Raw genomic sequence first — 20,434 nt, 5'->3', positions numbered from 1 at the left:
TTATAATGATGAAAGTTTAAAAAAAAAAATCCTTTGAAAATCCCAAGTCTAAAATGAAAATGTCTAATTATATGTTGGCATAAGTAAATGAAGAAATCTAATGGACTGTTATGCAGCTATTAAATATTATAATTATTACTAGAGGCCTGGTGCACAAGATTCGTGAGGGACTCAGGGGGGTCCCTCAGCCCAGCCTGCACCCTATCTCAGTCCGGGAGCCCTCGGGGGATGTCCGACTGAGGGCTTAGGCCCGCTCCCCCAGGGAGCGAGTGGGCCTAAGCTGTTAGTGGGACAATCTTAGTGTTGCTGCAGAGGTGGGTGAGGCTCCCGCTGCGCTCACCAGCTGTGAGCCTGGCTTCTGGCTGAGCGGTGCTCCCTGTGTGGGAGCACACTGACCACTGGGGGCAGCTCCTGCATTAAGCATCTGCCCCCTGGTGGTCAGTGCACATCATAGCAACCAGTTGTTCTGCCGTTTGGTGGATTTGCATATCAGCCTTTTATTATATAGGATGATTAGGAAGGGTTTAGAATAAATGGGAAAATGTTATAATGTTAGGTGAAAGTGTGGTATTATAAAATGCGAAATTATCACACTAGAGGAAAAAGGGTTTCACAGATAAAAGCCATATTAAACTCTTTCTGGAGGAAGGAAGAATTTTTGTTACTATATCTGGTAACGAAATTCCATCTTTTGATATTTCTATCTCTACTATAATATTAACAAGATTTGTACTTTAGTGCTTAACTAGGAGTAATATTTTTCTTATTAGTTATTACCTCCTATTTCTTTTAGCAATGTGAAAAAAAGAAATGAACAAAAATAAAACCATTCACATGGGAAGTATGTGGGTAAATATAAGACTTTTTCTCATTTAAAAAATTCTTTAAAAGAAAATTGACTATTTACAGCAGGAGAACAGATAAACAGAAGAATATTATATGGATAGCCTTAAAAAGGAAGGAAATTCTGATACATGCTATCATATGGATAAAGCTTGAAGACATCACGCTAAGCAAAATAAGCCAGTTGCAAAAGGGCAAATATTATATGATTCCATTATATGAGGTATATAGAATAGGCAAATTCAGAGAGGAAGAAAGTAGAAGAGTGGTTGGCTATGGCTGGGAAGGAGGTATGGGGAAGTATTATTTATTGGGTACACTTTTAGTTCAGGATGATAAAAAGTTTTGGAAATGGAAAGTGGTAATGGCTGCTCAACAGTGTGAATGCTCTTAATGCCACTGAACTGTACACTTGAAAATAGTTAAAATGGTTAATTTCACATTATGTATATTTTACCATAAAAGACAAATATCCAAAAAATGGGGGCATCTAGGAAGGTAATTGAACTTTTGCCCTGTTCCCAACTCTCAACTTCTTACTATTAGCTAAGTATGCCCTCTCCCTATCTAAGTCTGGACTCCAGATAAATAAGAAATGGTTGGGAAAAACAAAACAGTGCATACATATAAAAGAGATAACTATTTAATGCAAAAATAATAAAAATGCCAAAAATGCAGCATAGGATAATATGACATGTAACAATAAAATGTACAATAGTAGTACAAAGGATGGTAGTAGGGGCTGGGGGAATGGAAGTACATTATTTTAAATGAGCACAGAGTCAGAATGGTCAGAAGCTAGGATGAAGGTTATGAACTATAGAAACGGCAATATATTTAGGAGATATTTCTGGGATAAAATAGGCAATGACTGACTGGATGAAGATACTGGATAAAGGCTTTTTCTTCACTGAGCCTTGACTAATTCTAGCAAACAGAAATGACTTCATAAACCCTTATATCTCTTCCACTGGACTAATCATACGGTATTATTACTGTATTACTTCATCAATTTTACAATAACATTATATTACTGTGTCTATTTCCCCCATTAAACCACAGGATCTTTAGCATTCCCTTTGGGTCCCTCACAGTTCAATGCATATAGTAGGCACTCAATGTTCACTTGTTGGGTAAATGTAGAAAAAATGGACTTACATTTTGCTTTTTCTTCTCTTGAACCAAAGCTACATAGCGCAAGGCAATCTTGGTCAGAGTTGTGGCAAGGGAGGCAGCGACAAAGAAATCTCCATCCAGCAGGAATCCTCTCAGGGGAGGTCTGCAAAGCAATCAGGGAAAATGAAATCCAACAACTTCTTAAGCAGCATGCAGCTTTGGCATGGTTCAAATAAGGCTATTTAACACTCTCACTGCCATCCTTCAGTGATAAGAATCTCAACTAGCTCCCTCCTTAGCTCTCAGAATGAAGCTGAAGGAAAAAAGAAAAAGAAAATAACACATGAATTTAAACCCATCTTTAAATGACACAAGAAGCAGCTGAATACAAAGAGAAAATGGGGAAGGGTGTATGTACTCGAGCTAATGAGCTACGTTCAAATCCCAGCTTATCTACAGTATTTATTTATTGTGTCCCTTTGGGGTGAATTACAAACTTCTTCAAGGTTCAAATCCTTGTTCTATAAAATGGGACAGTAATGTACTTAATGGGTTGCTGTGAAGATTATATGAGGCAAACTACATAGCACAATGCCCAGCATGTAATAAGCAATCATTAAAATTTTAGGCATTATTTTCATCATCTTCACTATAAAATTAGAGAGTAAAATGAGGAAATCATCAAAATTTTATTCCATCAGTTAAAAGTAGAAAATTTTTCAAAATGTTTTCTAAAAGTTACCTCAATTTAGCATTTTCTATATGAGTAAAATAATTTTAAGCAGAACACAGTTATTTCTACGAAAATACTTATAAAAAGCAGAGGATTAAAACCATCAACATGATTCCTGAGAGGAAGAACTTAAATATCCTTTTCCTTTCAAGTACCTTAAATGGCAAAGATTTCCATGTTGGTCAGAAAAGCAAGTAAGAGAAAAGCAATCACTTGACTGTTTTATACACAAGAATAATGAAACAGTAGAGCTGGCTGAGCCTAAGTGCTGCCAATTACCTTTCTTCCTCTTTCTTGGTGGGTCTAGAGCTGCTAAGAGCACTCTGAGTTGCATAGGTGCCCATCTCAGTTACCAATTTCTGAACTGGCCCCACATTTATTTCTTCTTCAGGTTTTAATTCACCAGCTTCCTTTTTTATTTCTGATTCTACAATTGGGATCTAAAAATAAATTGGAAACATCAATAGCAAGCAAAATCACATTTAAATATTCAATCATTTCCATAGAGAAGGCATTTTCCTAATGGGATATTTGGAACTTGGAATTCTCAATTTTCTTTCCTTCGAATAATATTGTAGTAAGAAGACAGGGGCTTTGTGATTAGATGTCTCTTCCTTGTTGTAATGGTTTTGGGTAAATTAATTAAATGACTTAGAGCCTTAGGTACTTAATCAGCTAAATGCAAATCTTAATTCTTTCCACACAAGTCACTTAGTAAGAAAATGCTTAGGACAGTGTCTAAGACAAAAGAGATATCTTATTCTTCTCCATCCCTCCCTAATCAAAAGAGCCTTCATCTTCCTAAAATAAAATAAATCTGCCCTAGCCACTTTGGTTCAGTAGATAAAGCATCAGCCTGCAGAATGAGGGGTCCCGGGTTCAATTCTAGTCAAGGGCACATGCCTGGGTTGTGGGCTCAATCCCCAGTTGGGGGAGTGCAGCAGGCAGCAGATCAATGATTATCTCTCATCATTGATGTTTCCATCTCTCTCTCTCCCTCCTTCTTCCTCTCTGAAATCAATAAAAAATTAAAATTAATCTAACTTAGTTTTACAAAATAACTTCATCAGCTACCTTTTTAAAAGCACACAAATGGCTACTATGCATGTATTCCTTAATATCAGCCCAGTTTAATTTAAGAACTGTAAGCATCTTTAATTATTATCCATCAATTCCTTTATTTTAAAATAACCTGATGTCCAATCAGGTTAAAGAACTTATATCTAAGGTCTCAGAGCTAATTATTGGCTGAAGCAAGATTGGAACCCAGGTGTTCTAAAAAGCACCGTTCTTTCTATTTGCCCATATGGTTTTTTGAATGAGGAAATACTGCCAATTTTAGTACATAAACACTATAAAGTCCGCCCTGTTCTTAAAATATTTGCATTCTTCTTTTAGAACACATAGACTAAAGCAGAGTTTTACAAGTCTTTTTCTAAAACATAGAATCTTCTGTTCAAATAAAATCTTTCCCAGAAGAGTAAATAATATAGATAAAACAATAGGTGTTACAGCTCAACACAGGGGAAGGGAAACCCCCAAATTTCCCACAGCTCTCAAGGCTTAATTATCTGTGTAGTTAAAATATATTTTTCAGTGTTCATTAGTCCAGATAAAAACACCACATACAAGTCAGATTGAAAACACCACATACAAGTCAGATTGAAAAAAAAAAAGTCAGAAGAACTAAAGTAAAAATCACCAAATAAAACAGCATTTACTATGAAAGTAAAACATACCTCCCCCAGAGATCTTCGGACTTCAGTCATCACACTCTGAATGTCTTCCTTGGTACTACAGTATTCTCCCAGGATCCACAATGCTCCTCGGTAAATCCTAAAGCAAGAATACAAGTTCTGAAAACACTGATTTGTCAATGAATCTTGAAGCAATTTTTCTTTGTGAATTTAAGCTCAAGTAAGAAAACAAGACTCTGTACTTCCAAGGCATTATGAATGACATTTTAAGAAATATAACAAAGACACTTTCTTTAATTCTCCCAGAAATCACAAGCACTAAAAGAAAAATAAGTGCCCTCATCTATCATTAGTAGGAAAATCTTAAGACTGGTAAACCCAGTAGTAAAAATAAAATACCAAAATGTTTCCCAGAGAGGTGTTATCTTCCATTTACAACAGAGTTAAGGTAAAAGTTTATCTTATCACTTACTACTATAAAAAATTGTTCTTTTTAATGTAAAAAGTACTTTGTATTTGTAGTCACTGAAAAGTACAGGCAGGATGCTCACAAGAACAATGAACAAGGAAGGAGTACAAAAGGATCAGTAACAACAAAAAAAGAAAGCAACAATTTTCTAGTTAAAAATGTTAAAATAAATAAAGTCTTGTCATCATTTTCATTAAATTCACTTTTTTAAAAATCCTAGAAACTGAAAAATTCTAGAGATCATGGCTGCCAAAAGCAAAGCTTTGATTTTTTTTTCCTCACAAAGAAAGCAAATCTTTCTCACTTCCACAAATGTCAATACCTTTTCAATCAGGAAACAACTTTGTAATGGCCCCTTATTTCCACCTATGCAGATATAATGCAAGTCTGTTATAGTCTATCTATCAGATGCTTTAAATCAAACAAAATTTGGATGACAAAGTCCTTTCTCATTAGTAAAGGCCATCTGAAGAAAAACATCAGATTTAGGTTGTATTTGCAACCCTTCACTTCAATAAATGATAAAGGGAATATAAATAATAATGATATCTAAAAAGTAATACCTTTAAAAAATATGTTCTTAGTCACTTTAGGATTCACAATGTTTTAAAGAAGATAAGGATAAAGAAATCTAGTTAAATCACCACAACTATAAAAAAAATTTGCCGACAGATTATGGATCTACCAAGGGTGGGTATAAGGTAATATTTATTGTCATTCTTATTTTTGTCTTGATTGTCGTGTCATCTTTCCACTCTTATATTTTATATCAACTGGCTCTTTAAAGACAGATATTGGTAAAATGCTTACTCGACTTCACATTTAAACAGATTTTAAACCTACTTGACAGATTTAATAGCATGAAAGACTTCAAGCATCTTCTCAACAATAAGCATTCTCAGGTTATCAAAGCGCTGAATGGCTTCACGAACAAACTCCAAGACATCAGCAGCTGCTGCTTCATTACTGTCGCTAAGAAATTCCATTAACTAGAAAAAAAAGGAAAAGGGATAACAATTTAAACTTAAGTTTAATAACCTTAAGCAATTTTTAGTAAGGTTTAAGTCAATTAAATAAATGTGCAAAGCATGTATTAATAACTTTCAAATGTATAACAAACTGCAAGTTGAGAGATAAGCACCATTAATGTAAAGTCATGACTTTTCTGTTTTATGTGCAACATAAATTAATTGGATCCTCCTACATTGTAACTAAAAGTAAAATCATTTTAGAAAAAAAAATTCAGAGCTCAATGGCAAAATTTCAAATTACAATAACATACCTCATTAATCTGACAGTGACAGAAAACAAAATACTCTAGATATGTGAATTTCTCCTATAACTGAATCCTTCAACTTCAAGAGATAAAACTTTGAAAGAAATACTTACTTGCCCTACTGGATGATATATATATATATATGGTGTGTGTGTGTGTGTGTGTGTGTGTGTGTGTATAAATTATACTTCAGGTAACTATAACAAACATCAATTATAATCATATGTGGAGATATTTTTGTCACTGTTATTTGTTGTTGTTTTGATGAAGAGAAAAAAGTCAAAGTCCTTATTCCTCTGAGTTTAAGAGTTAGTATTTAACTATTGAATAACTAGAATTTTTGAAATTCTTTTATGAATTTCAAAAGTAAGGTGCTCAGAATCACATACCACAGGAATAACATTAGCAGCCATATCTGGAAATCGGACAGAACAGGAATGCAATGTTCGCACAAGGAGTTGTCTGTATTTGTCAGTATCTTCATGCTCAGACACGTTATTTGTTTTAATCACTTCCTTCTTCAGGACAATAACCAGCTATTGAACAAAGTAAAAATAAGCAAGAATTACAATATGTATGGCCTCAGAGATTACAAACTGCTGTCAGTTTTGTCTTACCTCTTCAACATTTCTAGAAGAGACAAGATCCAGTGCTAACTGCAGAGTTTTCTTGCGTACTTCTAAGTCTGGTGTGCTCAATACTCTTAGGATGTCCATAACCAGATCCTGAAAAAGAACAAAAAATCAAGAATTTACAACAGTATTTCTAGTCACAAGAAGAAAATCTTAACTGAAGAGTGGAGGGTTCTGTCCATCACCTTAATTCTTTGATCAACAATAAGATCACTCATGGTAGAAGAACCAGGTATTTTTGGTCTCCTGAAAGGATGCAATATGAAATATACACTATCACCTAAGATGTATTCAAACTGAAAATGTTTACTCTATCAAATTTCAGATCAAATTTTTTTTTTTTTTTTTGCACACCCCCCACTGGGGACGTGCCCGCAACCAAGGTACATGCCCTTGACCGGAATCGAACCTGGGACCCTTGAGTCGCAGGCCGACGCTCTATCCACTGAGCCAAACCGGTCTCGGCAAATTTCAGATCAAATTTGAGAATTTATAAGAAATATAGAAGTCTAAGGGACAAGCTAAATGTAACCACCAGAAAGTAACCAGACACTCAGAGGAAAGGCATCATTTTTTTTTTTAATATATATTTTTATTGATTTTAGAGAGAAAGGGAGAGGGAGAGAGATATAAACATCAATGATGAGAGAGAAACATTGATCGGCTGCCTCCTGCATGCCCCTTACTGGGGATCGAGCCCACAACCCAGGCATGTCCCCTTGACAGGAATCGAACCTAGGACCATTCCATCCACAGGCTGAAGCTCTAGCCACTGAGCCAAAATGGCTAGGGTGGGGCATCTTTTTAAAAAATATGTTTTTATTTATTTTATTAAATTTTTTTGTTAATCCTCACCCGAGGATTTTCATTGAATTTTTAGAGAGTGGAAGGGAGTGAGAGAGGCACAGAGAGAGAAACACTGATGTGAGAGAGGCACATTGATTGGTTGCCTCCTGCACTCACCCTAACCAGGGCCAGGATTGAGCCTGCAACCGGGGTATATGCCCTTGACCAAAATCGAATCTAAGACCCTTTAGTCTGAGGACCAATGCTCTATCCACTGAACCAAACTGGCTCAGGCTCTTTTTATTGATTTTTGAGAGAAAAAGGGAGACGGAGAGATAGAAACATCAATGAGAAAGAAACACTGATTGGCTGCCTCCTGCATGCTCCCCACTGGGGATCAAGTCTACACCTAGGCATGTGCCCTGACTGGGAATCAAACCAGTGCCCTCTTGATTCATAAGTCAATGCCAGTCAGGCCAGAGGAGGGGCAACTTACAGGACAACTGGTCTGGTGTCTTCAACAAGTCAATGTCATGAAAAAAAGAAATTACTCGCCCTGACTGGGTAGCTCAGTTGGTTAGAGCATAGTCCCGATATGTGGGTTTGATTCCTGGTCAGGGCACATACAGGAAACAACCAATGAAAGCATAAATAAATGGAATAACAAATCTCTCTCTCTCTCTCTCTCTGCCTTCTCCCCTTTCTAAAATTAATTAAAAACAAACAAACAAACTGCTCAAATTAGAGACTTAGGACATAACAATCAGATATGATGATGTATGGCCATAAATTGGACAAAACAAACAAAAAGGGTATTCGGGGACATCTGAGTTTGGTATTAAATAATATTAAGAAATTATTACCAATTTTGTTAAGTATGATAATGTTCTTTTGGCTCTGCAGGAAAATGTAATATTTTAAAGATGCATACTTAAAATGTATGGCAAATAAATATTTAAAAATATACCAAAATTAATTTGTAAATAATTTTACTTCTTTAAAACTTTATATCTTTTAAAAATTTCATTGACAAGAAAGTTCTAAAAAGTCTAGGAATAAACTCCTATATAGCCTTCACTTACATTCACTAGTTGTTAATATTTGCCTTATATGCTTTATCATATTCTCTCCTAAACATTTTTGTGTAATAAGAATAATTTCTTCTATAACCACAATACAATTATCAAATTCAGAGAACTTATTGATAATAATACTATTAACTAATATATAGTCTATATTCACATTTCTTCAATTTTCCTAATAATGTCTTTTATAGAAAACTTTTATTGTTCTGATGCAGGATTAGCATGAATTTAGCTGTTCTGGGGCTTTATTTTTATAATAATCATTATTCTCACAGATTAATAGTTATGCTGATAATAGTCTAGAATCTAATCAGCTTTTATTTCAATCAGTTGGTACAATTATTTTCCAAGAAATATTACATCCAAATGAAAACAAATATATCTCTATCACTAAGAAGACCAAGTGCAATACAAATAGAAAAGATAATATATGTTAGAAATATTTTTTAATGGCAAAGACAATACTCCAAAAGGCAATGATGATTCAAGAGTTATACTTGAGCTGAGCAAAATGTAAACTGCCCAGTCTCCAAGCATTTAAGCTAACAATGATGGCAAGGCTTGAACACTATCTCAATCTGAAAAAGATTTAATTTAAGATTTCTCTTTCAAACAACATTTACCTGTAGTACTCGTTCATGAGCAGGATGCTCTTTTAATTCGACCAATCGATCCAGAACTATGAGCTTTACATTGTTGTCACTCTCCTTAATAATTAAATCAATGTAACACTGAGCAGCAGCCTATGTAAAAAAGAAATACATTTAAGAACACATTAATCTATCTTTAACATAGAATCTGAAAATAAGAAGGAAAACAAATCCCCAAGAAGCCAAAATATATTCACTACTCCCACATTAAAAGTTTATGCATTTTTTCCAAAGGAATATGTCCTTCTATTCCCTAAATTCTAATAAATCTCATTGTTTTTCAAGTTTACAAAAGATGAAAAGCATCAGAAATTAAAAGGATGAAAAGGGACTGCTATAGGCTACTTATTAACAACCAAAAATTAAGGATTGATATTAAGGAACAAGGGAGAAAAAAGCAAATAAACAATCTCCAAAAGTATAGCTACTAAGCACCTTTTACTTTAGGTGCAAAGTCCGACACACCTGCATTATATTGCAGAAAAATCAAGAATATTAAGATGACCCTGAGTTATGAAAAGCAGAGGAGCAAAACTCCAAGAGCTCCCAATGATCTAGAACAGTGGCTGGCAAACTCATTAGTCAACAGAGCCAAATATCAACAGTACAATGATTGAAATTTGAGAGCCAAAATTTTTTAAACTTAAACTTCTTCTAATGCCACTTCTTCAAAATAGACTCGCCCAGGCTGTGGTATTTTGTGGAAGAGCCACACTCAAGGGGCCAAAGAGCCGCATGTGGCTTGCGAGCCGCAGTTTGCCGACCATGGGTCTAGAACAATTTGACAACAAGATAAATGAAAACATAATATTGGATTATAATCCATGCAGTAAAATATCCTTACTGACATAAAGAAGGAAAGGAAAGACAGAGGAAGGAGAAGGGGCAGCTCTTCCTTGCAGAACTCCAATTAGTAAATGCAGAAAGAGGGAAATAGAAAATCACCATTAAAATACCAGTAATAACTGCTGTAGGAAAGGTCCATTGATGGATGCTAAAATTAGTTGGTGCAAGTTTGAGAAGAAATAAACTATATGCACAGTTTCAAAGTATCTTGCCATGATATTACTAATTGTGAAGGAAAAAATCATAATTCAACAGTGGAGAAATCTGGCAGACACCACCTTAACTGATTGATCAAGGTTAACATCACCATTAATAAGATATATCAACATCATGTACTCCTTTATGATACTGAGAAGAGCGCATCACTTCTGCGGTATTCTCCCCCCAAAATGTATAGCCTCACCATAATAATGAGAAAACATGAGACAAACCCAAATTGAGGGATATTTTACAAAATAACTCAATACTCTTCAAAAGTCTCAAGATCGTGAAAAAACAAGGACAGGCTGAGGAACTGTAAGGGACTGGAGGAGACTAACATGACAATTAAGTGTAATGTAGGAGCCTGGACTGGACCCTGGGAAAGAAAAAGTGCATTAGTCTATAGTTTAGGTAAAAATACTGTTCCAATTGCAATTTCTTGGTTTTGATAATTATACAATTGTTATGTAAGACATGAACATTACAGAAAGCTGGATGAAAGGTAATGGGAACTTTGTCCTATTTCTCTGTAAGTTTTAAATAATTTTAACATAAAAAGTCTTTTAATAATTTAAAGTATTGGTGTATATAGCAGTAAATTCTCCTATTTATACAATCTGGCTTTCTAGAATAATTCATTCTCTGAATATAGTAGGGATTCCTTATATAGTCTTGATAAAATAAACTAAAGAAGAGGAAGATAATATTCCATTACTGAACATACTTACTGGAACCTTTTTGAGGATCCATCATTTAGGATGCAGTATTCATTCTCCCAGATCTAAGTTTCAATGTAAAATATGGGGAGATAGCTTAAAACACCAGAACCATTCCCCTGAAACTAGAAATATTGGTATTTTCTATCTCTCTTTCTCTCCATGTATTTATGTATGAAAACGGAAAGGGAGAAGGAAAGTCAGGCTACATAAGGAATCAAATAATTTCGTGAAATTTGTAGCTGTTATCTCCATGTCATGCAATGCTATGTAACCACATAGTAAACTGCAATGTCACTAAATCATAAGCGACAAGACAGAGTGCCTATAATCTAACTGGCACCAAAATAAATAATCAGTACCTTGATTGCAGTCGGTGCACTGGAGAGAGTCACTAAAGTTCCGGCGGCTTCATATTTTACAGCAGGACTAGATGACTGTAATAAGTTATAGATGCAGCGAATAAAACGAGCCCTTTCTGATGGATTAGCATGACAGACCTGGAGAAGAAAACATTTAGGTTCCAACTAATTTCATGGACAGTTAACTTCAAATATATTTTTAAAAATAATCCATACTTATGGGATGTTAGTTTTCTTAACTTGAAAGCTAAGAATAGTCTTTTAAAGACATCTGAAGATGACAACCAACTTGGGATGAGACATTGTGTCTATCTATAACAATAAAAGCGTAATATGCTAATTAGACCGGACAGCCGAACAACTTTCAGGACAACCTTCCGGACAAAGCCAGGGCTGCGAGGGCCGAGGCAAGCCACCACTGAGGGCTGAGCCCCTTGCATGAATTTCATGCATTGGGCCTCTAGTCTATATATATAAAAGCCTAAGAGACTGGCCAACAGGGATTGGGCTGAAACTGGCAGTCCAACATCCCCCGAGGGATCCCCGATTGCAAGAGGGCACAGGCCAGGCCAAGGGACCCCACCAGTGCACAATCCTCTAGTTAAAATATATTATCCTAGCAATTAAAGAGCTTTCTAGAAAGACTATTTTACCTTATCTTAAACTGTTCAAGTTTATTTTACCCATCATTGATCAGTCTTACCTTATAAATTAGCTCAACAATAACCAACTGAAGAATGTCTCCAAATGTTTGAACCTGATCAATACAAGTACTTAGGTAATCCAAAGCTCGATCCTAAAAAAATAAGAATATATTTATCAAACTCCACCTCATTCAATAAAAGGACTTAATGCAACTTAAAAAAACATACACAAAGAAACCAAATGAGGAAATGAGGGCAAAGAAAAATTAACTAATGAAAAAAATGAAAGTTAACATATAAATATAAGCCATAAAGTCAAATATATGTTCTAGAAATGGGTCACAAATCTGGGTTCTGAATTTTCTTGCAGTTAAACCAAGGAGAAAAATACTATGTATTCAGGGTATATGATTCAGGAATTTATACAATCAAAATAAACCAGCTGCTTTGGAGTATAGTTCTTCCTATTTCTAAGATCAAGAAGAAAAATCTCATCAATTCTCATATACCAAACACTGATATAAAGAACTATGGCCTCAACAACATCTCTACAGTAAAAGAAACAACAAATTTTATCGAACTATTTCAGATTATATCCCTTCGTGTAGGTAACACCAAAAACACATCACTAAAATCAACTCTACATGAGGACGAAACATTGTGACCTAAATAAGTAGCTTTCTTATAGTTTTATTTACGAAGATAAAACAGCAGCAACTAGATTTCAGAGGAATTAATAGATGACTCCGTATTTTTCAATCTTCATGCATATTTCCCACATTTTGATAAATACTGGATAGCAAAAATTCTAAGATTAGATGCCACCAAGATGTGCAAAGTCACTGCTAGCCTCCAGCAGATCCATATACTTTAACCACCAGCAGAGCTGGATGTAGACTTGATATTCACTCATGAAATTTGGAGTCTATAAGAACACACATCTACAATGAAGGCACCCCTCTTTCACAGACATGGCTCAGGGTGGATCTTATACAAAGCTACTGTTTATCTTTGTTAAACAATTTTAGATCTACACCAAGAGAAGGAAAAACAGACATCAAAGCCCCAAAGTAGAAGACCACAGAATATGACCATAATTTCAATCTGGAAAACCTGAAAAGTGGTTGTTGTGAAATGTTTACTTTGAAAAAGAATATATATACACACATATATATATATATATATATATATATATATATATGCAATATTCCAGAGAAGGGTTAAGAAAAACCACTGTATTTTTATACAAATTAAATTCAAAAATCTAAAAAAAAAAAAAAATATATACAAATCACATACTATAAACAAAATTACTGTCTAAAAACAGGATTAGGCCTATGTAATACTTTTTTTAAAATGTTTTTACTGATTTCAGAGAGAGGAAGGGAGAGATAGAAACATCAATGGTGAGACAGAATCATTGATGGGCTGCCTCTTGCCCACCCTTACTGGGGATTGAGCCCATAACCCAGGCATGTGCCCTAACTGGGGAATAGAACTGTGATCTGGTTCATGTGTTGACACTCAACCACTGAACCACACCAGCTGGGCTGAAATACTCTTTTTTTCAATCCTCAGCCTAGGACATTTTTTCACTGATTTTTAGAGAGAGTGGAAGCGAGAGGGAAAGACAGAGAGAAATATCAATGTGAGAGAAACACATTGATTGGTTGCCTCCTGCACGCACCCCGACCAAGGCCCCCAGTCGGGATGGAGCCTGCAAACGAGGTGCACGCCCTTGACTGGAATGGAACCTGGAACACTGGCTTATTAAAAACTATTACCTAACTTCAAGAATTATTCATTCACGACCATTTTTGTTACAATGATACCCCTCCCCACTTTCTCTCTTCCCATATTATTTTGAAGCAAATCCCAGATCACTTATCATTTTTTTTGTAAATAGAGGGTATCCCCAAACAGGGCTGGGCTGTAATACTTTTAATTCTCATTTAAGTACAGTTATAAAAGTTATTTTTTTAAAAAGTACTTACCTGATCTGCATGAATTAGCATCATAAATGCATTCCTTTTGCAACTTGCATCCTTTTCATTCACCAGAAAATCATGTATCAGTTCAGGAGCATCAGGTATAAGATGTTCAAAATTTCTTGAAATAAAACAAGTAATATCCATGTTTAATAAAATCCTACTTTGTTATTTTATTTTATAACCCTATGAACACTACCAAAATTAATCTTTATCAAACTTTATAACAGTATCATTGTTTTGCTTTTTAAAACTTTAAATCAATTAGAAAATTGTGGGTAGGAATCACAAGCTTACATCTTCATCTATTAAGGTATCAAATTATTCTTTTATCGTTTAATACAGAAAAAGGTAATTTATTTAGCATGCAATCTATCAACTGACTATCTCAAGTAATTGCCTTTCATATACTTTAGGAATAAAATATCAATGCTTATGATGACATCTTCAAGGTACTTAAAGAGCATTCTTTAAGAATTATCAGAGAAAAAAAGCATCCCTTGAATTTTACTAGTTATACACTATATTTATTAATTTATTTACTTACTGATTTCTTATTTTGGAAAATTTTAAGTATTTCTAACAGAATAATAAACACTGGCTTATTAAAAGCTATTAGCTAACTTCAATAGTTATTCATTCACAACCATTTTTGTTACATCGATACCCCTCCCCACTTCCTCTCCTCCCATATTATTTTGAAGCAAATCCCAGACCACTTATCATTTCTTTTGTAAATAGAGGGTGTCAAAAATGTACACATACTTTGAATAATTAGAAAGTATTTATTAAAATACATTTCATTTTCAAAGTGTAATAGAATCAGCTGTTAAAATGTATATGTACAAATTTTTTGGAATACCCTGGTTTGTTTTCTAAAATTAAGAATTCCGCCGAAACTGGTTTGGCTCAGTGGATAGAGCGTCGGCCTGCGGACTGAAAGGTCCCAGGTTCGATTCCGGTCAAGGGCATGTACATTGGTTGCGGGCACATCCCTGGTAGGGGGTGTGCAGGAGGCAGCTGGTCGATGTTTCTCTCTCATCGATGTTTCCAGCTCTCTATCCCTCTCCCTTCCTGTGAAAAATCAATATATTAAAAAAAAAAAAAAAAAAAGAATTCCTTCTTTTTAAAACTAATCATAATACCCTTATCAGACCTTAAAAATTTAACAATTCCTTAAAATCATCATATAGCTAGTGTTTAAATTTCCAATTGTCTTAATGGCATAATTTTTGTGCATGTATTGGTAGTTTAAATACTGAAATTTGTGTAGTCTGTATGGTAGCTTTCAAGAAACTCTACATTATTAACCACAATACCACTTTCCCTAACAGATAACAAAATCTAACATAACAGTAAAAGAACTGTAAAATTATATGATAATCAACTATTAAAGTACAAAGATATTTATAAAAATTACATCCTACTTCTAATGGATTGACTTCTAATGGAATGACACCAGTGATTATAAAAACCAAGCATTCTAGCTTCATCTAACTGGTTCTTTGAATGTTTTTAAAGTTCAAAATCTTCAGCTTTCTAATAAGAGGAATTAGTTGAGAATTGCAATCCTTCCTAAAAAAGTTCCCTCCTTAAGGCCTCTAAGGAAGGGTAAAAAGACCCATATTCCACAAAAAGAGAATTCTAAAACAGTCAAAACTCAAAACAAAGCCTTTAAGAGCTAAGTTAATAAATTAAGTGGGCTGGAGTAATACAACTGAGAATGACAGGCATTGTCATAAATTGGAAAGTGTACAAACTGTTTAAAAGGGGGCTACTTATCACTGAATTTCAGCCGATGGTTGTCATGCAGAAACTAAGACCCAGTGCTGCCAGATCTTTTGACTTTTCATGTTGACAACTTAATAATAAGGGAAAATATCTTGTTTAGGCCAAATGAAACACATATGCAAGCTACATACAATCTGTAAGAAACTACTTTGGAAACTCTAATGTAAAAGCAGAAACACCTCACAGAAATAGGCCAAAGGAGTATCTTTATTTACCTATAGATAGTATAGATGGCCAAAACAGCATTTCTTCTAACATAGCTGTGACGATGCTCCAAACAAGCACGAATAGCTGGCATTAAAGGTTCTAACAATTCTGCTTCTTTTAATTTGCAAAGAAAACGAAGAGTGGATCCTCGAATAAATTCATTAGGATGCTGAAGATCCTGATATAAAAATTTAAATAGAAAGTGTTGAGTTCCAGAATTAAAAATAATATATTAATGCAAAATTTTCCAAGAAAAAAAAAATCAGTAAATAGGTTTGAGAAAGACCTAGATTATCACATCATTTTCATCAGATTCCTGTTAGTGAAAGCAATTTTTATTTGTCACATCAATTATCTTATATCCTGTGTCACTGCTTTTATTAACAACACATAAAAATGCATAGGAAATGCCTGGAAAAAGTAACAATAAAACTTTTTACAATAACTCCTTACAACTTCAGTTCCTAACAAGTAAAATAAAGCCCCTTCTACCAGTTTTACAATTATCTAAAATCAAAGCAATATTCACAGATAATTATGGTTTAGTTTACCTTTCTATATGCATCACATACAAGGATCATTTCATGTAAAAGTCTCCCATCTGGAGTGGTTTTAGGAACAATTTCCCAAAATACCAGAAGTAATTTTTTGATGGTGTGATCCTGAAGAGGTAGCACAAAACGAATGATGGTCATCAGAAGTCCAGGAAGCTTTTCACCATTCAGAATCATAATGATGACTTTCTTCAAAGCTTCAGTCTTTGACTTCACATCTCCTTTTTCTGAATTAAAAATTTTTAAGTAAAACAATTATTTCAACAGAAAATTTCTTAGATAATTTCAAAAGCAATTAACAAAGTAAAACCATTTTCTCACTTTATCAGCAACAATGGTAGTAATGGCACAAACCAAAATAACAAGGGTTCTCAATCTGGTCATGTCACAAACAAGCTATATGACTTTACACAGGTGATTTATCTGTGATTCTTTACATATAATATGAAGGCACCGGATTATATCTCTGGTCCCTAACCAATGGAATTAATGCGGAGACCATAAATGTATAGGTATATTAAATAATGTATGTCTCAAACATGCAAGCAGCTATTTTTCAAAATGTAAATATGTGCCATTAAGAGCTTCTGAATTCAAAGTAGTTTTTAGTCTGTATATATTTTGTCAACCAAAGTTACAACCATTATTGAGGGAAGGAGGGATCACTGACATGTTGGAGGTCCTCAAACTCAAAAAGATTGGGAACTAAAGACTACATTAATCCCAAGATCCCATCATATTCCTACAGACTATAAAACTTTAGAATCTTTAAGGAATTACCTAAAAATTGAAAAAAATTAAAATATACTAGATTAGTAGCCACTGTTTAGAATTAAGGATAACACATTTAAGATAAGGTGCTAGTTTATTGTTACCTTAGCCTAAAAAAATATGCACTATAAAGTTATTTTATGTAAAACCATCTACAACTTTACAGCATTATCTTTGAATACTAAAGAATTTATGGTACATCTTTTGGACTCAATATGCAAAGGCAGAAATATAAGAGACAAACAAGTACAATGCTACAATTGTTTTGATCATAAAAATAAATAAGTATCTAGAAGGACAAAGAGGGAAGACAAAGGTACTTAATAATCTTAAGAGTTATCATGAGCAAAAAACAAAACAAAAAATAAATTTCTAATACTTGGAGCAAAGTGGCTACTACATAGAGTTCTTTGCTGTTGCCAAAGAGACAGAAACTACAGTTGGTAGAGTTATAGGAAGGATTTAAGCTTTGGAAGAATTGTACTAGGTGAAACAAAAGTTCATTCTAGCCCCCAAAGGCTAAGTATCTATTCCTGGCTTGGTATGATATTTAAACATGTTGCAGAATAGAGAATATCCTCAGGTATTTGAACTGAAAACAAAGTAAGGGTTATTAACATATTTATCCCACAAGGGTCAGTATTTTTAAAACTGACTAAATTCTCATATATCTCTCCCTGCTTCAGAGTATTATATCTCCTGCCATATATGAATAAAAATTGGCATGTGCCATGTCAAGTCAAGAAACAAATGTTGAAGGATGGAGTGTCAATCTGGGCAAACTTTGAGTTAAGTCTGTGAAGAGGACAAAAACAAAGCATCAGGAGAGATGTCAGTAGCTGATAACTATATCCACGAAAATAAGACAGACTAGGCAGAGTTCTAAGTGGCCAAAGTTGTATTCACAATACAGGTTTTTCTCTTTGTCACAAACCTTCCTTTCTGAGTAAAAAATAAATAAAAATAAAAATCTACACCATTTGTATTTGAAGCCTCCTCAACACCAATTTCCAATTATTTTAACAATTCAAATTGAGTAGGGGGATGCTTTTATCCACATCTTTAAAATTTTCAAAACTTCTATTCCTTTATGATCACTACCAAAAGATATGGAAACTTTGAAATATCAATTCAATTCACCAAAATATTACTTCATACTCCAGAGAAAGTACAGCCATCAGAGCACATATCCAGTGAGTGATTAAAGGTAAAGTGTAGGTAAAGCAACTAAGTATTTCACCAAACAAAAAGTATTTGTTACTCAAATTGGAAACTTCTAAACTTTTTCTCATCTCAACTCTTTTGGTTAGAGAAGGTTAGTCAAGGCAGCTGCAATTAAAAAAGGGTATTGTTTACAATTAAGGACAGGTTTTGTTCTTTACCTTTCTAGTTATAACCTTAAGTATTTTGGGGGTCTAAAAATAGCTAAAGTTTATTCATTAATTTTCATCCCATTCTACTATGTAAGTATGAACACACACACACACACACACACACACACACACACACACACAGCTTTTGTATATAAGGGTATCAGTTTAAATACCATAAAATAGGGCTTCTTTTTCCTTCTCCAAATATAGACCTCAATAGAAACCTAATAAGTGAACTAAAATCAGGAAGTATTCCATTACTACTTATTAAGAGGTGAGAATACACAAAATATTGTCTCCTTTCAAACTGCAAATTATCTTCCTAAAAGATACTTTCAAGACCTGAAGCATAATTTTCACTCTATTTTAAACAGTCGTTATCAGTTTTAAGTTAAACTTATTTTTAGTAGTTCAATTAAACAAGAATCATTATTTTGGAATGTGGGTTACTTAAAAATTTTCTTTACAGAATTACAAAAAGGAGACACAGTGTACACTCTTAAAATTCAGAAATATAGTTCTTGTTTTCTCTTTTGTACGTTTTAAAAATGAAAAGTTTAAACCTTTCTAGAAAATACATGTGTATTCTTGTGATGACTTCATTTGGTCAACAGGTGAAAACAAAGTTCTTTTGGTTTTACAAGCTAAGTAATATGAAGTTACATGCACAAAGGAACTAAGACATTCAAATACACACTTTCAACCTGTTACCTACAGAGAATTGTCAGAGTTATTAAAGCATAATATATTAAACCACACAAGCCATTATGTTATTTTTAGGAATATCTCACAACTAAATTATTACATTTCTTTAGCTTTACTAAGCTGGGCTGAGATGTTTTATTTCCAATAACCAGTACGTCTAAAGGTAACAAGTTCTCATTTTTAATAAGACAAAAAAGGTCTATTGAAGAGATCCTAGAAAAAGCTTAGACAAAAATTACGCATTTCTAATTATAAAGAAACTTGAAGTGCAAATGAGCTTTTCATTTCCAAAATACCATCAAAGTTTACCTAGATCATTTTTTAAGCTAATTTCCGATGGAGGTTCCGAATCCATTGGCACGTTAATTAACGTATAGCACACATTCTCGGCAGCCGTCATGGTTTCCGGTGATAATCAACCCTGGATACAAGATTTAAGGATAAAAGATGCCAGAAAAATCTAGAAAAACAAATAGGATAGGATATCATTACAAGTAAAAAAATAAACACACAACCAGTAACTACCGTGAACTTCACTGTCTAAAGTTCATTCAGTTTAGCTTATGAGTTTTGAAGTATCGGAAGGGTTGGGTCAATGTATATTGTGTCCACAAAAACAGAGCCTAATATTTAAAAAACAACAACACACACACTCTTGTCACTTTCGACCTAAAGGTGTATTTTTCCGCCCTCCGCGACCCCGCCCGGGGTTTAGAACGCTGCTCTGCAGACCTAAGGCCCACCACCCAGGGACAGTGCGGGCCCCGCCCCACCGGGGAACAGAAGGGATTTAACGTAGCACACACTCCGAGCTGCTCCCGTTCACGGACCCGGTGCGCCATCCCCCGGCTAAAACCTGCAGGTGTTTCATCGCGTTTCACGGTGGGACCCGACGCCGCCTACGTGGGTCCCTCCATCGGTGCGCTGCACCCCCACCCCCTTCCCCGTCCCTTTCTTCCTGCAAAGCAAGCCCCGGCCTGGAATGGCGA

At 34.6% G+C, this 20,434-nt stretch overlaps 1 protein-coding gene across 2 annotated transcripts in view; it reads right to left on the bottom strand.

The window, feature by feature from the left end:
- The window catches only part of COPB1 (COPI coat complex subunit beta 1), a 31,882-nt gene that overhangs the window by 11,112 nt on the left and 336 nt on the right, over positions 1 to 20,434 (bottom strand). For both annotated transcript variants that reach the window (XM_079787852.1, XM_079787853.1), the window contains exons 2-14: positions 19,755 to 19,905; positions 16,594 to 16,823; positions 16,051 to 16,220; positions 14,051 to 14,165; positions 12,116 to 12,208; positions 11,413 to 11,550; positions 9,261 to 9,380; positions 6,752 to 6,859; positions 6,524 to 6,670; positions 5,702 to 5,847; positions 4,432 to 4,528; positions 2,972 to 3,132; positions 2,002 to 2,122 (exon numbers count right to left, since the gene is read on the bottom strand). In XM_079787852.1, the coding sequence (XP_079643978.1) occupies positions 2,002 to 2,122; positions 2,972 to 3,132; positions 4,432 to 4,528; positions 5,702 to 5,847; positions 6,524 to 6,670; positions 6,752 to 6,859; positions 9,261 to 9,380; positions 11,413 to 11,550; positions 12,116 to 12,208; positions 14,051 to 14,165; positions 16,051 to 16,220; positions 16,594 to 16,823; positions 19,755 to 19,845 (1,737 nt within the window). In that variant the 5' untranslated portion in view covers positions 19,846 to 19,905. The remainder of the gene's footprint in view (positions 1 to 2,001; positions 2,123 to 2,971; positions 3,133 to 4,431; positions 4,529 to 5,701; positions 5,848 to 6,523; positions 6,671 to 6,751; positions 6,860 to 9,260; positions 9,381 to 11,412; positions 11,551 to 12,115; positions 12,209 to 14,050; positions 14,166 to 16,050; positions 16,221 to 16,593; positions 16,824 to 19,754; positions 19,906 to 20,434) is intronic.

This window comes from Cnephaeus nilssonii, assembly GCF_951640355.1.
Source record: "Cnephaeus nilssonii genome assembly, chromosome: 13".
Lineage (NCBI taxonomy): Eukaryota > Metazoa > Chordata > Mammalia > Chiroptera > Vespertilionidae > Cnephaeus > Cnephaeus nilssonii.
This window is presented reverse-complemented; position numbering and strand designations above follow the sequence as displayed.